Raw genomic sequence first — 24,153 nt, forward strand, 5'->3', positions numbered from 1 at the left:
GAACTGTAATCAAGATTACATTGTAGAAAATAATTAAAATAAAATGAAAATTTAAAAATAAAAAAATCAGAAACTATGATCAGTTATATGGTAACACACTTTTATTTTTCTCTGGGACATACATATGTGATGGGAGAAGTCATTCTGTAAATCTGCCTCTCTTATTGGTTGTTGAATAAAGCACTGTTGGCCAATAGAAAAGCAAGATAGGTGGGACTAGGAGTCAAGAAGGATTCTGGAAAAGAGAGACAGACAGTCATGATGTAGGCCCCCAGAGGAATAAGAGGTTCAGACCCTTTTCTCCGGTAAGAAAAATACTTAGATTAGCAATTATGTGTTAACAATTATGTCAGATAAGAAATCATAGCAAATGGCCAACAGCTTCATAATTAATATAGTGTCTTGTGTGTTATTTGGGAGCTGAAAGAGGCAACAAGACCCAGGCAGGAATCCTGCAACATATATATATATATATATATATATATATATATATATATTTAAAACCTTTTGTTTCTAAATAAAACATGTAAAATAAAATGTTTTCTAACTTAATTTTCTTCTTAAATGTACTCTAAAATTGAACTCCAGAACACACACACACACACACACACACACACACACACACACACACACTGCTGATGACATATCCAAGATGATTTATTTCAATTGAAGGTATATTATTTTCCCATTAATTCACACAATCCTATAATAACATTGAAAATATGAATGGTGTGATTGGATGTTCAATGTAGTAAATGCAGTGTTGTGATTTCTAGCTTTTCCTCCCTCTGGTAGAAACACACACACACACACACACACACACACACACACACACAGAGGGAGAGACAGAGACAGAGAGAGAGGAGACAGACTTATTCATTAACTCAGTTTCAGAAGATATTGGTGACTGAATATTCTCAAATTTCTCTGTGTTAAAGTATTTCTTTCTAAAAAATACAAAAAAATATGCCCAATCAAGATGAAAGCATTTCCCCAATTCTAATATCATCTTGTGTCTTATATGAATCTTATAAACAGACTACCACCTGTTTGCCTGAACATGAAGAACTATCTCAAGTTCACAACTGCCCGACTGATCCATTATCATGCATTACTTGCATATAATTTACTGTCTCCCTCTCTCTGCCTCTGCATTTTCCATTCCACTAAAACTGTTGGCTAGAAAATATTCCCTAATAAACTTATTACAAATATCTTTGATAGAGTTTGTGTTCTTGAGAACCAACTTACAGTAATAAATATGAAATTACTAATAATATAGAGAAAATTACTTGCGATAGATTCCTCAGAGTCATTTAGGTACTAAAAGATGGAATAAACACCAAAATAATTTAATGGTTTATTACTTGTTTTTTTCTTTTTCTGATTATTATTGCTACCTTCATTAAGAAAATACGTAATATGACTATTTTCAAGGTAAAATATTAGACCTTTTTACTTTCAAATGTTTGAATGTTCAAAATAATCCTTGATGTAGGTGTTGGTAGATAAATCTTCCTTTTATAAATTAGAAAATCAGAAAAATGTAACTTCTTGTGGCCACTCAGAATGTTTTTTTAATAATATTTATTATTTAACTTTTTACACATATTTCTCCTAGTTCCCTCTCCCTCCCCTCCTCCCCTAGCCTCCCAACTCCCCCAACCCCCCACCCTATTCCATTTCCCCTCCACTCCCCAGGGAGGGTAAGGCCTTCCATGAGGGATTTTCAGAGTCTGCCATATCAGCCAGGGCAGGGCCTAGGCCCTCCCCCATTTGTCCAGGCTGAGAGAGCATCCCTCCATGTGGAATGGGCTCCCAGAGTTCGTTTGTATGCCAGGAATAAATACTGATATGCTCTCCATGGTCCCATAGATTGCCAAGGTCTGCTCTCTGACACCTGGCCTCTCAGTCATCAGTCTGGGATCCATGCTTTCCCTCTTGTTTAGGTCAGCTGCCTCTGTGGGTTTCACCAGCCGTGTTTTATTCTAGTTTAATTTTATATTAAATTTTAAGCTGTCTGAAGGCAGGATGGACACCTGTGAAGAGTGCTATTACCCACCTTGTAAACTGCCAGATGAAATTATTTCCTAATTTATTCTAGTATAATAAAATCTGAGGAGTCAGAAATTGAAATAAAGACTGGCAGAATCAAAGGAAAGCACAGCAATTAGCCAACCATCTCTCTAGTTTCTCCTGAATGTCCAGTACGGCAAATTCCTGGTTTTCCTATCATAACTCCCCTTTTTCCTTTTTCCTTTAGAAAGAGATCTTTGACCTTGGCTCTTTTGTTTAGCTTCTTTTTTTACTATGACAGATAGCAGCCTTTAGTCAACCATCCCCAAAACAAGGACAAATAGCCATGATCCATCGAATAACCAAAACCTACCAATAACCCATCTCTTGGAATATGGGAGTCATTACTAGATTACTTCCTACTGTTGCAGGCACTGGGATCTTTGGCAGAACTTTGAGAAAATCAGCATAATTGTTAGGTCTTGGCTAGAGTGTTTGTAAGGCCAGATTATCTCAGCCTGTTGTGAAGCTGTTTTGGGTGCAGAATTCTGAGGAGACTATAACAGGCATTCTGAGATGTTGGAACACCTGGGCCATCCATTTTTATTAGTGTCTTGTCTCCTTGCCCTGACAATACATAAACTTTTAAAGATACTATACATGTCTGTATTAATACCAGTGTAAAATGTATACTCTACACAAGCTAGCTAAAGGTGGTTTTTGCTTTATGTGTTTTTGTTTACCTAGGTTTATTTATTTATGTCCATAGCCCAGATTTTCAGGAATTTTTCCCCAATCAAACCTGATCAATATCAACCTGTAATGAACTCATAGCCACTTATTCCTGTGGAAGTAAAAACATAACTTCTTTCCCAAAGTAACATATCTTTTGACTTCCATTTTGTAGTCAAGGCATTTTAAAAATATCTAGTTTGGTTTAATAAAGAAGTTTTATAATCTAATGTGTCTTATCAGCTGTTGTTCCTTCATCTGCAATGGGAAAATCTAAAGATGACACAATGACATACAAGATCCAGACTCTGTCCAGCACTCAGGAGACTGAGGCAGGCAGACCTCTATGACTTTGAACCCAGCCTGGTCTACAAGAACTAGTTCCAGGACTGGCTCTAAAGCTACACAGGGAAGCCCAGTCTTGAAAAACAAAAAACAAAAAACAAAAACAAAAGAAAACAAAAAAGATTCAGACTCTGTGTATTTCCCAACTCTGTGTGTCTTATTATTTTTATTTTACTTTACTCATTTTATGGACTTTATTAATTTTTAACTATTTTTTAAATCTATGACTGTGCTTACATTATCTCTTATCTCCCTGAAGCCTATGTATAACTTTAAACACACTGTAACCCACTTAGAGGTTTGCTTTTTCTCTCTGGATTTGTCTTTACTGGGTATCTGCATTCTTCTTTGATCAAGTGAGATGAATCTTAAAATTCTATGTCAGTTTAGTGGCCCTGCTCAGCGTAATTAATGGAGCTAGTACATGGTGATTGGTGGCTGACTTCATCCCACAGGCAGCTACCAGGAGACCAGTCTCTGTACTCCTGCAAGCATGAGAGGCATATGACTAGGAAGCTGCATTTGGCTCTGTTTTTTTTTTGTTGTTGTTGTTGTTTACAACCTTTTAAAGCTTTCTGAGGTCTTATGTGGATGTTGGTGCTGGATGTTTGGGTGTCATTTGTAGGCAGACATTTAGGTACCCCTCACCAGCCAGTTCCCATATAATTACACAGAGACATTATTATAAGTGCTTAGCCAATAGCTTAGGATTGTCCCCAGACAGCTCTTACAACATGAATTAGCACATTTTTATTTATCAATTTGCTGCTCTAAGCTCAATTACCTCATATATGTATTTCCCATCCTTCTCACTCTGTGTCTCGTTCTTGATCCTGCCCTTCTTCTCTCTTCACTGAAATCCTGCCTAACCATCAACTAATCAGCTTTTTAATAACAATGAGAGCAATGTATTTCCACAATGTACTGAAGGATTATTCCACAGCACCATCGTATGCAGCGTCAGCTTCAGAAGTAATCAATAATACATATCACACTAATAAATGTGTGCTTCAAATCTTTGACCACCATATTATTCACTCCTATGCTGTTATTTCCACTGTGAGCTCTACCTTGGTGGTATCAAGAACAACACATTCCAAACAAGAGGAAATAATTTATTTAACTATGTATTTCCTATTTAAAAATTAAGAGAGATATTTTATTTTGTATATTTTTTGTGATAGAGCCACTGTAGCTATAGGTACTAGATAATGCACTAGAAGATGAACATTAAGGAGCCTGTGGGATTCAGTTGTTTAATCTATGTATCTTTACTAGATTTGTATGTTTGAAGTGGTAACATGTCCAAGGAGGAAAATAACAATTTACCAAACTGTGCAATTAAAGTAATATCAGCAAGTTTTCCATCCACCTTGTTTAATTTTATAGGCAACTCATGTAGAAACAGAAATGAAGAAACAAATCACCACAGAATGCCTCACTTAGTTTACTTTAAACTGGCAACATTGTATACACACCTCAAAACCTTCAATTGTACCCTATATGTATATAATTATGATTTTCCTATAAATAATGCCAGTAAGAACAGAAGAATTATTGGCATTATCACTCTTGATTTTCCAAAGTCTCCTTCTACTGAAAACAGAAGAAATGAAAACTATTTTTCTCATAGTGTCAACAAGCAGAACCCATATGCCTAGCACGTGGTTGCATTTGCCTACAGGAATTAAAGAGTGGCCAAAATTGACCCTCTTCTGCCAATAGAGTCAATGCTTTGGCTAGCATCTTTTTTCCCCTTTTAAAATTATGTTAGAAACAAGCTTGCTTCACATGTTACAGCCAGCTCCCTCACCCTCCCTTCCTCCCCTACTCCCTTACCAGGCCCCCAGTCCCCTACCCAATCTCCACTCCAATCCTCAGGGCGGGTGAGGCCCTCCATGGAGGATCTCCAGAGTCTGTCATTTCATCCAGGGCAGGGCCCAAAGTAAGACTAAAAAAGAGACATTTTGATTCCATACAGATCTTTAAGATTCTTGAGAGCAGGAAGATGGTATGCAATTTGGCCTGCTTTTGAAAGATAATTGTCTCTAAAAATCTAAGAAAACCATGTGCTGAAATTTCTTCCATTTTACTGCTATCCTTTCATGGTGGAAAAACTCCTTAAATTCTTGCTTACTATTTAGGTGCAAGAAATCTGAGAATTATGTTAACTCTCTAGGTACATTGTTAAATTCATGTATCCATGAGTAAGTAATGACCTTTTGTACTTATCCAATAAAACTGTAGAATTCAAATTTATACTAGCTAAGCTGTTTTCAAAATGCCTCTTTTTGATTAAACTGATAATTTGGTACTGTTGGAGTTTTATAATACTTCAAAATTTAATTTCATAGAGCATTCTAGTGTGTTTTTTTTTCTCACACTCATTGAGAGCTTCAGGTCTACACGCAAAGTTTTGGAGGTCACCTACTTCTTCACATGCTTTTGTAAGATGATTTTTCTTTTCTGTTTCTTTCCCAGTCTACATACCGGAATCGAACCATGAGCCAAAGTCTCAGCACAAGGGACAGAAAAGCAATACATACTCCCACCGAGGACCGTTTTAGACACTCCACAGTTGACCAGACAAGTCCCTACAAGAACATCTATCAACTCCCAGGTCTATGTCTAAGCAATTTCTTGAAGGACAAAGAACTAGGAGGAGTTATGAAACATTCAAGGGGTACTTACGAAGCCATCACCTCAGAAGTGACACAGAACTCGAGGACCACTGTGGGACCAAGCATTCTGAAGCCAGCAACGAAGACAGAAGGACTCTCCATGACCCTGGAGAAACCAAAGGAACCAACATCTCTATCCCGACAGCACTCGACCTTCACAGGCAGGCTTGGACAGCCACCCAGAGGACCTATCTCCTTACACACATACAGCAGGAAGAATGTTTTTCTCCACCACAATTTACATACCACAGAGTTTCAGACCCTGGGCCAGCAGGATGGGTAGTTAGGTCCTTACCCTGTGAACATGTAGATGGCTACTGCTCCATGTGCCATGTAAGAGTGGTCATGTCCATTTTACTTGTTTCATTTTTAGCTGTAAACAAAGACTTTTTTATTTTATTTCCAAGGATGACGGTTTGAGTATGTTGACTTACTAGGTTGGATTGTGCAGATTTTGATCTCTCTATAGTAATACACATGTATAATGAGTGGAATCACCTTGCTGTCTGACATAGTATATAAGTTATTTATATTTTTTTCTGTATCACTTGCTGATATGCATTGAGATTTCAGATGGTAATGTCAAATAGCTCTCTGTTTATGGTGTTACTATAAAGTAGGTTAGAGGAATGAGTATAGAAAGGAACTGTACAGGTTTAGTTTAAATAGTTGCTAGAAAGAGCAGAACAAACTAAAACTTATAGTAGATGGTGTGTTTCTTAGTGGAATGAAGCTTGTGTGCATGTAACATGAGACATCTTTGTCTCTCTATTACATACATTCAAGCTTATGGAGCTATTGGGAGGGAAGGACCATTTCTTTCGTTTTGAAGTGTTTAGTTACACTAGTTCACAAAGGATAGAGAGCCACAGCTCTGCACTTTACAAAACATTGTGTTTTTTTTTTATTTCTACTGTTATATAAGTTTCACAGAGTCAGCTAAAATTTTCCAAATGGCACACTTTGTGGGTATTGTCATAGATAAATGAGAATCCTTTTTCTTTAAATTTCAAGGGTTTAGTATTCTAAACAATATATATTCTTTTACTTCACTTTCTTTGTATTTTCAAAATATTCATTTATTTTTATACGCATCTAGGTTTACTTTATACTCACTAACCTATGGTGTTTTAGTTAATAATGAGAAAAGCCCCTTATCATTTTGTTTTTTGTAACAGATACATAAACTCTGGCTATGCACTCTACTAGATTTGCAAAAGAAAGTAAAATATGTGAACTTTGGCCATTTGATCTGTGAAATAAATCACTAACGAAAATGCTTCAATCTCATTTGGTGACATACGTTAGTCTTTGACATGTGAGGTCTGATATTTTGCATATTTAAGTGCATAGGAGATAGATTAAGAGAACTAAATAGAAAGATCATGTTTGTTTAGTAACAGAAGAATATCAAATGGCAGTTGCCTTAGGGAAAGATCAGGGCTAGTAACTACCCATATTCAGTATGGTGGGTATATTGAAACTGTTAAACCTACTGCATGTCCTGTTTTTCATGCATTCTCTAACAGACAGTCCCCATCAGCATGCACAAATGAGATGAACAAATGCGAAATGACAAGGTAGTTCTAGCATGCCATCTGACAAAGCTGTTAAAGTTAAACCTACCCCTAATATGCATCACCTAATAGGAAAATGGATTTGAACTCTACCCTTTGGGGAGAACCCTGAGATGCCTGTCCCAGCTTTAACTACTGAAGTTTGGCTATGTTGTACTTATTTTATTTTGCTGACGAAGACATACATCATGCAAATTTTCTTTGGTGTTTGCTTCACGCGTGTGTTTATAATTCTGTTTAAGATTAAAAGATACTCGAGCTTGCTGCCTAACATTTCCAGCATCTTCTAGAAGCTGCAAAAGTCATGTAGATGTGCATTATGAGCTGGACAATATTTGTGAAATTATAAGAAAAACGTTAGTTGTATAATTCAGCTTGATTTGTACTGAGAGTTGGTTTCTATTCTTAGAATATTTTAATCTTGTAAATACCCAAGCACGATAAACAAAACCTGTTTGTTTGCTTGTTTTTTTCTTTTTTTTCCCTACCAAAATAGGGAAGAATATGTAAAGAAATAGGTAATGTTTTTAAGTTGCATTTTGAAGCTTATGGTTATGTTTTCTTGAAAGATAGCTTTTGAATTATTCTTTGTAAGAATTAATCTATTTAAAAAATCCTGTCATTTAATAGACATTTTAAGAGATGTTTTAAACACTAGTATTTTCTTGACAAACCTTTTTTAAATGGAAACATTCAAAAAGAAACCCTGCATTAACCTGTTCAATTTTGAAAGGGAGGGTATTTTTGGAATGATCACTTTGAGACTGTTTTGTATCAGTATTTTCATCATGGTTCCAGTTTCATTAGTAATACCCAGTGTGACTCAGGCATGGAGAAGTTGTAAGCCGACTGTGTTAATGCAGGTCAATAACAATGGCTTGGGGTTCTGTTCAAAGTTCCTTCATGTGGCTATCCTAAGTCCTAACAACCTTGTGTGGGCATTCTTTCAGAGCACTGATTTCTTTGTACTAAAATCTCTAGTTTTCTAAGACTGTTCCACATATTAAATGGTTTTCTACATTTCTCCAAGGCGGGACATATCCAAAGACATGATGCCAGGGAAAAAGTGCTTGTTTTTCTGATGAAGCAATGGTCTCCTCCTTTTTCTTCTTTGCATGTATTTGTGTAGGTAGCTTGAATAACCATGTAACACTTCTGCTGCAGACTTTTCTCAACATAGGAAGAGTCATTCCTTGTCTACCTGAAATAAATGATTCCCACTTTTGTAAACACTGGGACACTAAGCTTTCTTTCTATCAAGTCTGTGATTGTTTTGCTTTTCTAGACTTTTTATATGCTAAGACTTAACAAAGAACCAACCATTCATCAACTACAAGATGATCTCTACTTCTCTGTGGCACCCTCATCTTTGTCTTAATGATGCAATGAAGTAATTGCTGTCATGGTATAACAGTCAATCAACCACTATCAATGAGGTTGGGTAAGGGCTTTCTTTTATTTTTGTCTTACTTTTATACAAAAAAAATAGGATGATAGTTAATATGAAATAATTTCAGGAAATGGCATGCAAAAAGTCACTTTATGCAATATGTTTACAGAGGTTGTCATGAATAATCTGGATATCCTTCCGGTGTATTTATGCTTGTATATTCTGAGATTTAACCCCAGGCACCTGCTTCTACTTTCATTGTGGCTAACTCTTCATGAGTTGGAGGAAATTTTTGCATTTTTTGTTTTCTTTTACTTTTATGTTCATTGGACACATTATTACTTATTCCCTGCTTCCAAAAGAATCAAGACCCTTGCCCCCATAATTACACAATTAAAGATCATATTACAAAGTAATAGTCAACTTTCTATTGGCTTTCCCAGTAATTTAGGTGATAAACCAGCAAGGGCAGTTTATTAACTTGTGAGTTCTATTTTCTACATCATTTGTCATTACATTATCAAGTTTCTTAGAAATACGGTTATCCATAGATATAGCTATGTAGGAGTACCAAGCAAATCTCCTTTGGCTTTAGAGTTTTGTTTAGTAATTTATCGTTTCTAGCACCATCTTTATCTACCCACATTGGATACCTCTGTTCAAAATTTAATTGTTTTATCCTACCTAATATCATATTGTTTTCTGCATTTCTCAAAACTTTTTAGTTTGGTTGACCCTTTGATTTTTCTCATTTTCTTGCCAATCTTATCCACTTAAATTTCACAATGCTCAGTCACATTATTTTCTTGTTTAAAAGTACTATTTTCTAGCCAATTTTTTCAATATAAAAATATATGGTTTCCTCAATGTTATTTCTCTCTCATACACTCACAGAGACATACATACACACACACACACACACATACACACACACAGAGCACATTTTGAATTTTCTAAGATGATTGTAAAATGCTTAAAGACTCATTGCATGGCCTATATTCAGACATAGAAATTGAAAGTACACTCAGGTTGTAATGAAAGCATGCCCCAACAGCCAATAAGTAAACTTCTCCAACTGTCTATATGATTTCACAATTTCAGAATAGTGATGTTTCTTTGCCCTGTTCTTTTAGACAATGAGATTTCAAAAATGAATTTCATAATTACATGCAATGACTGTCCTAAATAAAGAATGTGATCAATCATTTTATCATTTAGTGAAAGTTACTACAGTGTATTCTGATCAGGCTTCTTCTTCCCTCAGTCTCTACCCATTTCCTACACATTCAGCTCCATGTATTCTCTGGATGGAGGCTTCTGTCCCGCCCAGTCCTGCAGCCATTTAGTACCAAACTAATGGACAGAGGTTTACATTAACTAAAAACTGTTTGGCTAATGACTTAGGCTACCTATTGACTAAATAATTCATAATTATTAACCCATTTCTATTAATCTATGTATCTCCACATGGTCTTGGCTTACCCAGTGATGCCTGGACTTCTTGCTTTCTTGGCAGTTAAATAGTATCTCTCTGATTCTTCTGGCAATCTGTCTCTGTCTCTGTTTACATTTCCTGCCTGGCTATATCCTTCATGTCCATTGGCCAAAACAGCTTTATTCATCAACCAATAAGACAAACATATATCCACAGCATTCTTTCACTCTCCAATTAGAAAACAAACAGGCAAATAAACAAACAAGCAAGCAAATACTACCAACCATCACCAACAACAATAATGATAAAAAAGCACAAAACACACACACACACACATATATATGTATATATATATATGCACACACAAAACCCATAAAAATCACAAACTTGGATACCATAATATAAAAGCTAAAAACTAGTAAGACTTAATAAAAAAAAACCCAAGAAAAGCAATATGAGACAAAAATTTCACAAAATCATCATTGAGTTTGTTTGGTGGGTCATCGTATGCTAGGCATGCGGCCTGTAAACCTATTGAGACTCCATTGGAGAAAATTAATTTTTCCTTAATATGCAGTTATCAACTGGAGACAGTTTCCTGGTTAGGGATGGGAGCTTGTATCTACATACCCCTCAATGCCTTGAGATTCCATCAAATCTGAGTCATTGTCTTGATTAAAATTTGTATAGGTCTTTCAATTATAAAACAATAAATTCACATATTTGTAATTTAATATTATATATATATACAATTTTATCTCTTCTAGATAATCTCATGGCTATATAAAAGATCCTGTTATGATTTTATTTCTCTAACAGGTGATTACTCTTCTATCTGTTATATAAAAGGTAAAATACACATCACAGAGTTAAATATCAAAATAGTGTGACAAGAGAAACTGAAAATCAATTCTTTAATAATAAAAAACTCAATAACAAATTTAACACAGAAATTTAATTTGAGTTGTTAATATAGCCAAGTTTGATGATCAGAACATCATAGTACAGCAGACTACTCCCTTTGTTCCTAGTGTTACGTAGACTATATAAGTCATCAGAAAAGTGAAATGAATGCCTCAGTATGTGTAAAATACATATAAATGCAATATTGAATTCTGCTAGAAAATTGTGAAACATTATTATATCCCAGAAATTTGAGTTTGTGCCACAGGAACTGAATTGATCATTTTATTGCATTTTCACTAGTTATTTATATTGGCAACTACTCAAAGTTTGTCTTCACACAAGCAGAATGTAAAGCCTAAGCACATGTCCTCCTGATTCAAACATTTATAATTTAATAATACATGGCAAAGTCTTAGGAATATTTCTCAATCCCCCAAGAATGTCTTGTTTTAATTTCATCATAATGCTATTTTTAAAGGATATAGCTAATGGTACTATCTTGCTTTTCACTAGAAACTTGGAATTAAAAATTTTTGGTTATACTATGTTAAAGAAAATTCATTGTAGTAAGTAGTAGCATCCATAATCATCTGTGTGCTGTTGACAATAAACTGCATATTAATATATACTTGTCTCCTAATATGAAGGCAGATGGCTTATAAAATGTTTACAAAATGTAGTAGGTCAAGAAATAATATATATTATATCAATGATGACAAACTAATATCTGACTACCCAGTTGAGTTACATTAACCCTGATTTCAAACAGAGAATGGGTGCAAAAATATCCCTGGTTTTAAATAAAGCAGTCCAGGAGCGGAGCTAATAAACCTATTTCCACCATCTTATTCATAGAATCAGTAGCCTACATTAGATCTCCAAACAGTCATGTAACTATATTAAATTCTAGCTGGAATTATTTCAAGACACAATCTGATTTCATACTAAAATTATTTGTTTTATATCTTTCATGGAAAACTGAACAGCTATATTTACAAAGTCTATTTTTGCATTCTTGGGAAACAAGGATCAAATGGATGCAGTTCTGAATATTTATATTACAAGAGGTGGTCACTTTTCTGACAAATTCAGACTCATAAAAAATGGACACTGTGTCACTGTACTTTTAAGTATGGAAATAAACTGAAGATTTAGAATCTAGCTATATGATGTGCTCAGTTCAAATACCATATCTAATAGTTTCTTAAGTGTTAGTTTTGACATCTGTGGATAGAATCACAATAATACTGTCTCTTTAGAATTTTTGGAGATGAAAGAAATTGATATTTATAAAACCCAGGCATAGAACATATATTTAGTTGTTTCATCACTTAGGGTTTCAATCATAAACCACTCAAAATTGATATATATTTCTTATAGTAATTTACTTAATTCAGAACAATCAAACCATGAGCACTGATGATGCTGCCATAAGAGGCATTTTCTCCTCTAAAAATCTTCCCTAACAAGCTATTATAAAAAAATTCTATAACATCTAGAATAAAAGTTATTTGTGAACTTTTAAAGGATTCTCAGACAATGAGAAAATTTTCATAGAATTTTGCAATTTTTAAGGAGAAAAACTTGTATGCTATACCAAGTTTGGTTGATGTTTATCATTTGAGCAAATAATGTTATTGTCAAACATGTTCATCCTCCCAAATATCTAAAACAACCTTCAAAACTTTTGCACATCTAATGTGTTTTTAATTGGTATGTTACATTCCACAAAATAAAAAAAATCTTTTTCTACTTTACTACCCATTAAGAGAAAATGGTAATACTTATCAAAAAAATCCAATCCTTTTGACTCTCTAGTCTACATAATACATAAAAATGAAAAGAAACGTCTGCCCTAAACCAGTGTTAGTGAGTAATTACTGATGCCACTTGATTAACAACAATGGTAAATAAGTGCCCCAAATTTCAGAACTGAAATATACATTTTATATAGCTCAGCTTAAATTAAAAATGGCAGTTTTTACTGTGCCATACAGCAGGCTGTGCTGAAAAAGTTAGAATGCTCTCATTCTTTCTCTCCAACAATTCTTTAATGAACAGCAATCTTATAAATCACCTCCCATTAAGGCTTCTCACAATGGAAAAGCAAAGGCCTTAAAGCATCTATTAGTAGTAATTAAGTTTTAACTTCCACTGGAAGTTCTGATATTTAAAGTCCACATAGCCCCATGTTTAGAAAAAGATGAATAAAATTTGAGTGTAGGATTCACAGATAATGAGACTGCAATCATTCATAAGGATTATCTATACTTTAAATAAGTTTGCTTTTAGTTAAAAAGCACTGTTATTTTTAAGTAAACATCATGTAAGTTTATTGCTTCCACACAAAACCATACTTTTTGCATCGTTGTACAAGACATGTGTGTACTGGTGAGCCACCATCTACCAAGTAGTGTGTTTTGTGCTTATCATATAAAGAAAAAATAATAATCCATACATATGTGAAATGTTTTATATGTTTTATTTTAATTGAATAAATTAGGAATTTGGTGCTCTGTTCAGCAGTCTGACATGGATTCTTTGGCTTTTTTGTTTATGGTTTTTTTTTTCATGTTTTGACTGAATAAAAGCACTGATTTTTATTCAGCACGGAACCAGAGAAGATTTCTTTCTTTTTATTTTACTTTTGTGTTTTGTGTGTTTTGGTGTTTAAAAGTTTATTTTATTTTTTGTGTATAATTGTTTAGATCATATATATGTGTGTGTGTGTGTGTGTGTGTGTGTGTGTGTGTGTGTGCGCCCCTGATGCTCACAAAGGCCAAAGAGTGAATTAGATCCACTGGTACAAGAGTTACAAAGGCTTAGAAGCATCAGTGTGGGTGCTGGAAAACGAACATAGATTCTCTGGGATTATTAGTACTAAAAATTGTGAGGTCATCTCTAATCCCCATTTGAAATGGGTCCTTATAAGTTCCAATAGTGACTTAATCCCTGAGTATTGTTCAACATAGGAAGGTGTTAATTAAATGATTAACATTACTTTTCTTATATAATTATTACCATAAATCCACACACTAACATTATTGTTCATACTTTGTCATTGAAAAGAAACGGTATTAAGAACTTACCTGGTATTCTGTTAGATACTATTGCTCTAAATAAGTACAGGGTAAAAAATTAATCTTTCCAGAGTTATTGAGGTTTATCGGTGATCTGTTTGCCATATATCTTAAGTAAAGTTTTGGGTTGATAATAAGGACATTGAAAACTATATTAATAATGGAAAAATTGGACAGTAAACATGACCTTTGGAGTGAGAGATTAATAACCTAAACTTGCAGCTATGCAGCCTGTTAATTTAAAGACAAAAATATTGATTTCTGTAAATATTAATCCTTCTTAATGTCAGGATATATTTACTTATTCTTCCCTGAAGAGAAATACTTGTCAGACAGGGTGGCATATGTTCCTGAATCTACCCCTGGGGAGATAAGATCAGGAAGATATCAAGTTTGAATTTAGCCTTAACTACACAGGCACTTTGAGGTCAGATTATAATGTAGAGTGAAAGCATTTATCAAAAAAATATTTTAGACGACTAACTAAAACTGTATATGGAATACTGGAAAAGTCTACTGCAGATACTTTCTACTGCAGAATGCTTATCAATACTTGGCAGAGAGAACAAATTATGGCTTTCACACTTCTTATGCAGTGTTCTCATATTAAATGTATTTTGAATACAAATACCCCTTAGAAACTAAAATGTTGACTTATAATACCCAGATTACTAGTGTAGAGAAACCCTACAATCAAAGTAATTTTATTAGATGTCCTAACAAAATTGAGAATAGTGAATTTCTAATTAAGCAATTATTCTAGAGTTTGTTTTAGAAAATTCAAAATTAGTAATCATATTAACAGGGTAGTATAAATATTTCCCCCAACAAGGTTAGTTAAAGTAAGGAAAATGATGTTGCATACTACTGGTAAACACAGATGAAAATTCCCTGAAAAACTATTAGACATTGAGCTTATAAACATAGATCATCATGCTGCAGACTTTTGCTGTGGCCAGTTTCGGACTAAAAATGATTAACATTTAAAAAAAATCCATAAAAATGTAGAAAAACTCAACTGATGTTTCATATCATTATACTAAAATAAAAAGACACTTGGAAGATAAAAGGGTTATCAGAGTCATAGATTTGGATGTTCAAATCCAAAATAAAACAGTGTCATTGGGTTGGGATTCTGGCAAGAGTGGAATAGGGGACCGAAACTTCTAGTCACATGCAAATCAGGATGATATCCATCCATACCTTAGTAGTGTCTAAAAGTCCCTCTAAAATATTAGTACATATTTGTGATGAAAATGAGAGCTAACACAATTGGAGGAATTTCCATATAATGGTTACATACATGAAAAAATCCTTTTGGAAAATACAGCATGCTGTGCTTTCAGCTACAATTTATAAAGGTTTTGAGAAACATCATTCTAATTTTTATAAGGAAGAGCTTAACAACTTTAAAATAAATTGTTATTCTTGGATATGGGAAAAATGAATTCTTCTGTAAGATAAACTAGAACTTTGAGTGTCAACTCTGTGTGTATAAGAGGGGGAGAAATGCACATGCAGTTGTGCCCATGTGTGTTGAGGACAAGGGTCGACTGCAAATCTTCCTCAGTCATTCTCTATTTTTTATAGTAGTTCTTCCACTTAATCTATAGTTCACTGACTCAACTAGACTGACTTGCCAGCAAGCCCCAAGGATCTACAAGTTTTTAATCCTGTTAATTCTGGAATTAATGTGTAGAGGTGCAATATCAAAAACTATCTACCATGTTTAACTTGATCTTGCTCTCATGAATAATAATAACATACAACAAATGTGGCTACTGATACAAGACTTGCTCTTCCTGCCCCAACAAAAGTTCAATGAGGAAGACCCCAACCCCAGCGAGTCCAGTTTCAGGTGAGATTGGGTCTCCTGCGGGGACCGCCCGCCCATCACCCATCCCCCTTGATCTTCCGGGCCGCTCCTGGCATCCAGAAGACCCGCCCACACAGGAAAGACATCAGCCCCTCCAAGACCCCAACCCCAGCGAGTCCAGCTTCAGGACCCCCTGACCATCACCCATCCCCTTGATCTTCCGGGCCACTCCTGGCATCCAGAAGACCTGCCCACACAGGAAAGACATTAGCCCCTCCAAGACCCCAAGCCCAGCGATTCCAGCTTCAGGAAAGACATCAGCCCTTCCAAGACCCCAACCCCAGCGAGTACAGCTTCAGAAGACTTGCCCACACAGCAAAGAAGTCAACAATTCCAAGACCCCAACCCCAGCGAGTTCAGCTTCAGGAAAGACATCAGCCCTACCAGGACCCAAACTCCGTGTCAGCATCCCCAGCTTCAGCTGCAGGAAAGAAGGAGACCAGTGGAGATGGAAAGACCCCACCAGCACCCACTGGAAGAAGAGATGGGAAGAAGACAGAATAAGAGATCACTCAGCAATATATACACGAACATGACCACACCACAATCCAGGGATCCAACACCAGCAAGACCCAAAAAGCACTACATAGACAAAGAAGAGGAGACAGACCTTAAAAATTATTTCATGAAGATGATGGAGACTCTCAAAGAAGAAACGAGGAAATCCCTTAAAGAAATAGAAGAAAAAACAAACAAAAAAATCCATGAAATGGGGGAAAATTCAAGAAATAAACAAATCTCTCAAAGAATCTAAAGAGCACCAAGAAAAAACAACCAAAAAAATTAAGGAAACAACTCAAACAGTTGAAGGATTGAAAGCTGAAATAGAAATGATAAAGAAAACACAGAATGAAGGGATGCTGGAAATAGAAAAGTTGGGTAAACGATCAGGAACTACAGATGCAAGTATCACCAATAGAATACAAGAGATAGAAGAGAGAATCTCAGGTATTGAAGACTCATTAGAGGATATAGAGTCGTCAACCAAAGACAATCTCAAAACCAACAAATCCTTAACACAAAATATCCAGGAAATATGGGACATCGTGAAGAAGCCAAACCTGAGAATAATAGGTATAGAAGAAGGTGAGGAAATTCAACTTAAAGGTACAGAAAACATATTCAACAAAATCATAGAAGAAAACTTCCCTAACCTAAAGAAAGATATGCTTATGAAAGTACAAGAATTTTACAGAATGCCAAATAGGCTTGACCAGAAAAAGAAGTCACCTCGCCATATAATAATCAAAACATCAAACCTACAGAGTAAAGAGAAAATATTAAGAGCAGCTAAAGAAAAAGGCCAAGTAACATACAAAGGCAGACCTATCCGAATTACACCTGACTTCTCAATGGAAACGATGAAAGCCAGAAGATACTGGACAGATGTCCTACAAACGCTAAGGGAATAAGGATGCCAGCGCAGACTACTATATCCAGCAAAGCTCTCAATTACCATAGATGGAGAAAACAAAATATTCCATGACAAAGCCAGATTTAAACAATATGTATCCATGAATCCAGCTCTACAGAAAATGCTAGAAGGAAAACCTAGAGCCAAGGAAGATAACTACATTCACAAAGACACAGGCAATATATAATCACACTTTACAAAACACCAAAAAAAAGGGAGGAGAAACTACACAAAATAACTTCACTAACAATAAATCAAGCACAAACAAGGATCACCAATCAATGGTCATTAATATCCCTCAATGTCAACGGCCTCAACTTGCCTATAAAAAGACACAGACTAGCAGAATGGATACGAAGACAGAACCCTTCCTTCTGCTGCATACAAGAAACACATCTCAACATCAAAGACAGATGTTATCTCAGAGTAAAGGGTTGGAAAAAGATCTTCCAATCAAACGGTCCCAAGAAACAAGCGGGTGTAGCAATCCTAATATCTACCAAATTAGACTTCAAATTAAAATCAATCAAAAGAGATGAAGAAGGGCACTTCATATTCATCAAAGGAAAAATACATCAAGACGAAGTCTCAATTTTAAACATCTACACCCCAAATACAAAGGCACCTACATTCGTGAAAGAAACATTACTAAAGCTCAAAATGCACATAAAATCTCACACACTAATAGTAGGAGACTTCACCACTCCGCTCCCACCGCTAGACAGGACCTCCAGACAGAAACTTAACAAAGAAACAAAAGAACTAATAGAAGTTATGACCCAACTGGGTTTAACAGACATCTATAGAACATTCCACCCAAATACAAAGGGATATACCTTCTTCTCCTCATCACATGGAACCTTCTCTAAAATTGACCACATAATAGGAAACATAGCAAATCTCCACAGATACAAAAAAATTGGAATAACCCCCTGCATCTTATCAGACCACCATGCATTAACATTAGAATTCAACAATAACACAAATCGCAGAAACCCTTAAAACTCATGGAGATTGAACAATGCACAATTGCACCATCCCTGGGTAAAGGAACAAATAAAAAAAGAAATTAAAGACTTCCTCGATTTCAATGAGAATGAAGACACAACATACAAAAACTTATGGGACACTTTGAAAGCAGTGCTGAGAGGAAAGTTTATAGCACTAAGTGCCCACATGAAAAAACTGGAGAACCGTCATACTAGAGAATTAATAGCACAGCTGAATGTTCTAGAACAAAAAGAAGCAAACTCCCCCAGGAGGAGCAGACGCCAGGAAATAATCAAATTGAGGGCTGAAATCAATCAAGTAGAAACCAGAAAAACACTGATAAGAATCAATGAAACAAAGAGTTGGTTCTTTGAGAAAATCAACAAAATAGATAAACCTCTGTCCAAACTAACCAAAAGACAGAGGGAGAGCATGCTAATTAACAAAATCAGGGATGAAAAAGGGGACATAACAACCGACTCTGAGGAAATCCAGAGAATCATCAGGGCATACTTTGAAAATCTGTACTCCAAAAAATTTGAAAATTTAAAGGAAATGGACAATTTCTTGGATAGATATCACTTGCCAAACTAAATCAAGAACAGATAAACAATCTAAACAGACCTATAACCCCTAATGAAATAGAAGCAGTCATCAAAAGTCTCCCAAATAAAAAAAGCCCAGGCCCAGATGGCTTCAGTGCAGAATTCTACCAGAAATTCAAAGAAGAGCTAATTCCAATACTCCTCAAAGTATTCCACACAATAGAAGCAGGAGGCTCACTGCCAAACTCTTTCTAAGAGGCTACAATTACCTTGATACACAAGCCACACAAAGACACAACTAAGAAAGAGAACTATAGACCAATTTCCCTCATGAACATCGATGCAAAAATACTCAATAAAATACTCGCAAACCGGATTCAAGAACACATCAGAAAAATCATCCACCATGATCAAGTAGGCTTCATCCCAGGAATGCAGGGATGGTTCAACATTAGAAAATCTATCAATGTAATCCACCATATTAACAATCTGCGAAAGAAAAACCACATGATCATCTCACTAGATGCTGAAAAAGCCTTTCACAAAATCCAGCACCCATTCATGAGAAAGGTCCTAGAGAGATCAGGGATAACAGGAACGTACCTGAATATAATAAAAGCAATATACAGTAAACCAACAGCTAACATCAAACTAAATGGAGAGAAACTCAAAGCAATTCCTCTAAAATCAGGAACAAGACAAGGCTGCCCACTCTCTCCATATCCCTTCAATATTGTACTTGAAGTTCTAGCTACAGCAATAAGACAACAAAAGGAAATAAAGGGGATACAAATAGGAAATGAAGAAGTCAAACTTTCACTATTTGCAGATGATAAGATAGTTTACATAAGTGACCCAAAAAACTCTGCAAGGTTACTCCTAGAGCTGATAAACACCTTCAGCAATGTGGCAGGATACAAGGTAAACTCAAAAAAAAATCAGTGGCCCTATTATATACAGATAATGAAGTGACTGAGAAAGAAATCAGAAAAACATCACCCTTTACAATAGCCAAAAACAGCATCAAATATCTGGGGATAATGTTAACCAAGGAAGTTTAAGACCTGTATATCAAGAACTTTGTGTCTTTAAAGAAAGAAATCAAAGAAGATACCAGAAAATGGAAAGATCTCCCATGCTCTTGGATTGGTAGGATCAACATAATAAAAATGGCAATCTTGCCAAAAGCAGTCTACAGATTCAATGCAATCCTTATCAAAATTCCATCACAATTCTTCAAGGACCTGGAAAGAACATTAATCAACTTTATATGGAAAAACAAAAGGCCCAGGATAGCCAAAACATCCCTATACAATAAAGGAACTTCAAGAGGCATCACCATACCTGACTTCAAGCTCTATTATAGAGCTATAGTCCTGAAAATAGCTTGGTATTGGCACAAAAATAGGCAGGTAGACCAATGGAACCGAATCAAAAGCCATAATTTTAACCCACACACCTATGAACACTTGATTTTTGAAAAAGAAGCTAAAACTGTACAATGGAAAAAAGAAAGCATCTTCAACAAATAGTGCTGGCATAACTGGGTACTGGTATGCAGAAGACTGCAGATAGATCCATGTTTACTGCCTTGTACAAAACTTAAGTCCAAATGGATCAAAGATCTCAACATAAATCCAGCCACACTGAAACTTTTAGAAGAGAAAGTGGGAGATACTCTTCAACGAGTTGGCCCAGGAGACCACTTCCTAAACATAACACCAGTGGCACAGGCACTGAGATGGACAATTAACAAATGGGACCTTCTGAAACTAAAAAGCTTCTGCAAGGCAAAGGACACAATCAAAAAGACAAAAAGGCAGGCCACAGAATGGGAAAAGATATTCACTAACCCCACATCTGACAGAGGACTAATCTCCAAAATTTACAAAGAACTCAAGAAACAAGTCTCCAAAACACCAAAAGATCCAATTAAAAGGTGGAGTACAGAACTAAATAGAGAATTCTCAATAGAGGAGGCTAAAATGGCCAAGAGACACTTAAGAAAGTGCTCAACATCCTTAGCCATCAGGGAAATGCAAATCAAAACAACTCTGAGATACCATCTCACTCCTGTCAGAATGGCTAGAATCAAAAACACCAAAGACAATTTATGCTGGAGAGGATGTGGAGAGAGAGGAACACTCCTCCACTGCTGGTGGGAGTGCCGACTCATACAGCCTCTTTGGAAATAAGTATGGAGATTCCTCAGGAAAATGGGAATTAAACTACCACTAGACCCAGCAATTCCACTCTCAGGCATATATCCAAATGAGGCAAGTTCATACAACAAGGGCATCTGCTCCACTATGTTCATAGCAGCATTATTTGTAATAGCCAGAACCTGGAAGCAACCTATATACCCCTCAACTGAAGAGTGGATAGAGAAAATGTGGTACATTTACACAATGGAGTATTACTCAGCAGAAAAAAACAATGGAATCTTGAAATTCTCAGGGAAATGGATAGCACTGGAAGAAACTATCCTGAGTGAGGTAACCCAATCGCAAAAAGACAAACATGGTATGTACTCACTCATATATGGATTTTAGACATGGATCAGGATAGTGCCAGTCTGCACTTCCACTGATAGAGAGTCTTGGAAACAGGAAAGAACCTAAAATATATGCATATATGCATAGTACCCAAGAGAAGAGGATTGGCACAAGATCCTCTGAATGGATGGGGAACACGGCGAGGGGTGGGGGGGGAGTGGGACCTGGGAAGAAGAGAGGGGGTGAAGAGGAAGAGAGTTGGTCATGAGGAAACAGGAAGTTGAGGGGGTGGGGGTAGAATAGGGGGAAGAGGGAATCATAGGATCGAATACGGATCAGGCACCAGAGTGACCTCGAGTGATCTAAAGGGATAACACCAATTGGCAAGCTAAGCAATAGTGGAGAGACCACCTCGAATGCCCATTCCTGATAATGAACTTGATGTCTATAACCATCCGGGAGCCTTCATCCTGTGACTGATGGAAGCAGAGGCAAACACACCATTAATCACTGAACCCAGTGACAGAGAGAGAGGAGTGATGAGCAAATTGGCAAAGAATGAGCTGGCAAAACCAGCAGAGACTGCTGATCTGAACAGGGGAGAGCTCTTGGACCCCAGAGTGACAGTCGGGAGGCCAGCATGGGACTGATCTGGACCCCCCAATTGTGAGTGTCAGCGAGAAGGCCTGGGCAACCTATGGGGCCCTGAGCTGTGGATCAGTGTCTATCCCTGGTATAGAAACAGTCATCGTGTGCCTATAGCACAAAGAGGGATGCTCTCTCAGCCTGGACTCTTAGGGGAGTACCTGGACCCTACCCAGAGTAAAATGACAGACTCTAGATATCCCCTATGTGGAAGGATTTGGCAATAGGGTGGGAGGGTGGGTGGGAAGAGGAGTGCGGGAGGAGGGGAGGGAGAGGGAACTGGGATTGACATGTAAAACAAGCTATTTAAAATTAAAATAAAAAATAATAAAAAAAAGTTCAATGAGTAAAGATGCTTTTTAGAAAGTCTGACCACCAGAATTTAATCTCTGGGAACAGAACCCTATGGTGGAAAGAGATACTGACTCCATTAAGTTATCTTCTTATGCTTGAATATACAAAACACATGTGTACACGCACACACACACACACACACACACACACACACACACACTGATGAATAGAGAGAAGGTAAAGAGAGTAGGATGAAGACAGAGGAAGAATGTAGATGAATAAATGTTGTAGAAGTTTCATCCCTACTGACTAGCTTTCAACGTTTTGGAAAATGTTGTGCACTGCACATTGTATGGGAGCTAAAATAACGATTAGCTGTGCAAATATGCCCACTAGTGGAATACTACTCTGAATTTCAAGGTAGTAATCAACCACTTTCTGATTGGATTTAAGTCTTTCTGTATAGATAAGACCCATAACTGAAAGCACTGTCAGTCTAAGCACCTACAGCTAGACTCTGTAGGGGAAGATGCTACTATTACTCATCTAAGTAATGAAGTATTATATTAACTCCCATACATTAACATATTCTTCTAAGTTTATCAGAGATTCACACTGAACAAAAGATTTTTGCATGCTCAACTTTGAATGGGATATTTGCATCATACCCTTCATGTTAAATCTCTGGGATCATTGTATAAGAGGGGATGGAAAAATTGTTAGAACAAGAGTGGATGGATAACTACAACAAAGCTATTCCCCTGACATGACAGGAATTACATATATGATCTCAGAGTATCTGTGATATCGTGCATAGGACCTGAATAAGTTCAAGCCAGACAAAATTTCAGTATTGAAAATTAAAGTGGTTTCAATGTCCCATTCATAGCTGAAGAGTTATTGAGAATTGATAGCTGCTCTGAGGGGTTAGTAGAACTTTTACAATATGAATTTGGCCCCTCTTTGGCAGTGCCAATTGGACACAAGGAAGTATTTCTCAACCTTCCTAATGATGAGATCCTTTAATATAGTTCCTCATGTTTTGGTTACCACCAATAAAATTATTTTCATTGCTATTTCATAACTGTAATTTTGTTACTGTAGTGAACCATTATGTTTTCTTATGGTTTGGGGCCACCCTTGTGAAAGCACTGTTTGATCTCCAAAGGGGTCACCCACATGTTGAGAACCACTGACTTAATTGATTAAAAAGAGGCCATCTCTTTCTGACCTGGAAGACTATCAAAATACAAATATCTTTCTTCTGCATCCAAGAAACACACCATGTTATTAAATATAGATATCATTTTGGGCTAAAAGGACAGAAAAAGAGTGTTTCAAGCAAAAGAAAGCAAGAAGAGTGAAGTCACATCTATTTTAATATCTAACAAAAGAGACTTCAAACTAGATCTAATCTTTAGAGGAAAAATACACCAAGAAGACATCTTTACATCAAACACAAGGGCACCAAACTTCACATAAGACACATTACAACTACAACAACCTATTGATCTAAACACAATGATAGAGTGTGGCTTGAATTCCCTACCCTTACCAATAGAAAGATCATCTGGAGAAACACTGAACAGATAAATACAGGAGTAAAATAACATCATAAATCAAAAGGACCCAGCAAATATCTGGAGAACATTCCACCCTAACACTGAAGAATATACTTTTTCTCAATGTGACTACCAGTTTCATCAAAACAGAAATGGCATAAAGTATACAG

The 24,153-nt window shown here is 36.2% G+C and overlaps 1 protein-coding gene across 3 annotated transcripts in view; it reads left to right on the plus strand.

The window, feature by feature from the left end:
- The window catches only part of Ccser1 (coiled-coil serine rich protein 1), a 1,057,181-nt gene extending 1,048,600 nt beyond the window's left edge, over positions 1–8,581 (plus strand). For 2 of the 3 annotated variants that reach the window (XM_040737638.1, XM_021230621.2), the window contains one exon: positions 5,575–8,581. In XM_040737638.1, coding sequence (XP_040593572.1) covers positions 5,575–6,057 — 483 coding nt within the window. In that variant the 3' untranslated portion in view covers positions 6,058–8,581. The remainder of the gene's footprint in view (positions 1–5,574) is intronic. The other variant, XM_040737639.1, reaches the window with a different exon arrangement.
- The last annotated feature ends 15,572 nt before the right edge of the window (positions 8,582–24,153 follow it).

The sequence above is a fragment of the Mesocricetus auratus genome, unplaced genomic scaffold (genome assembly GCF_017639785.1).
Source record: "Mesocricetus auratus isolate SY011 unplaced genomic scaffold, BCM_Maur_2.0 Super-Scaffold_100676, whole genome shotgun sequence".
In the NCBI taxonomy this organism is placed as follows: Eukaryota; Metazoa; Chordata; class Mammalia; order Rodentia; family Cricetidae; genus Mesocricetus; species Mesocricetus auratus.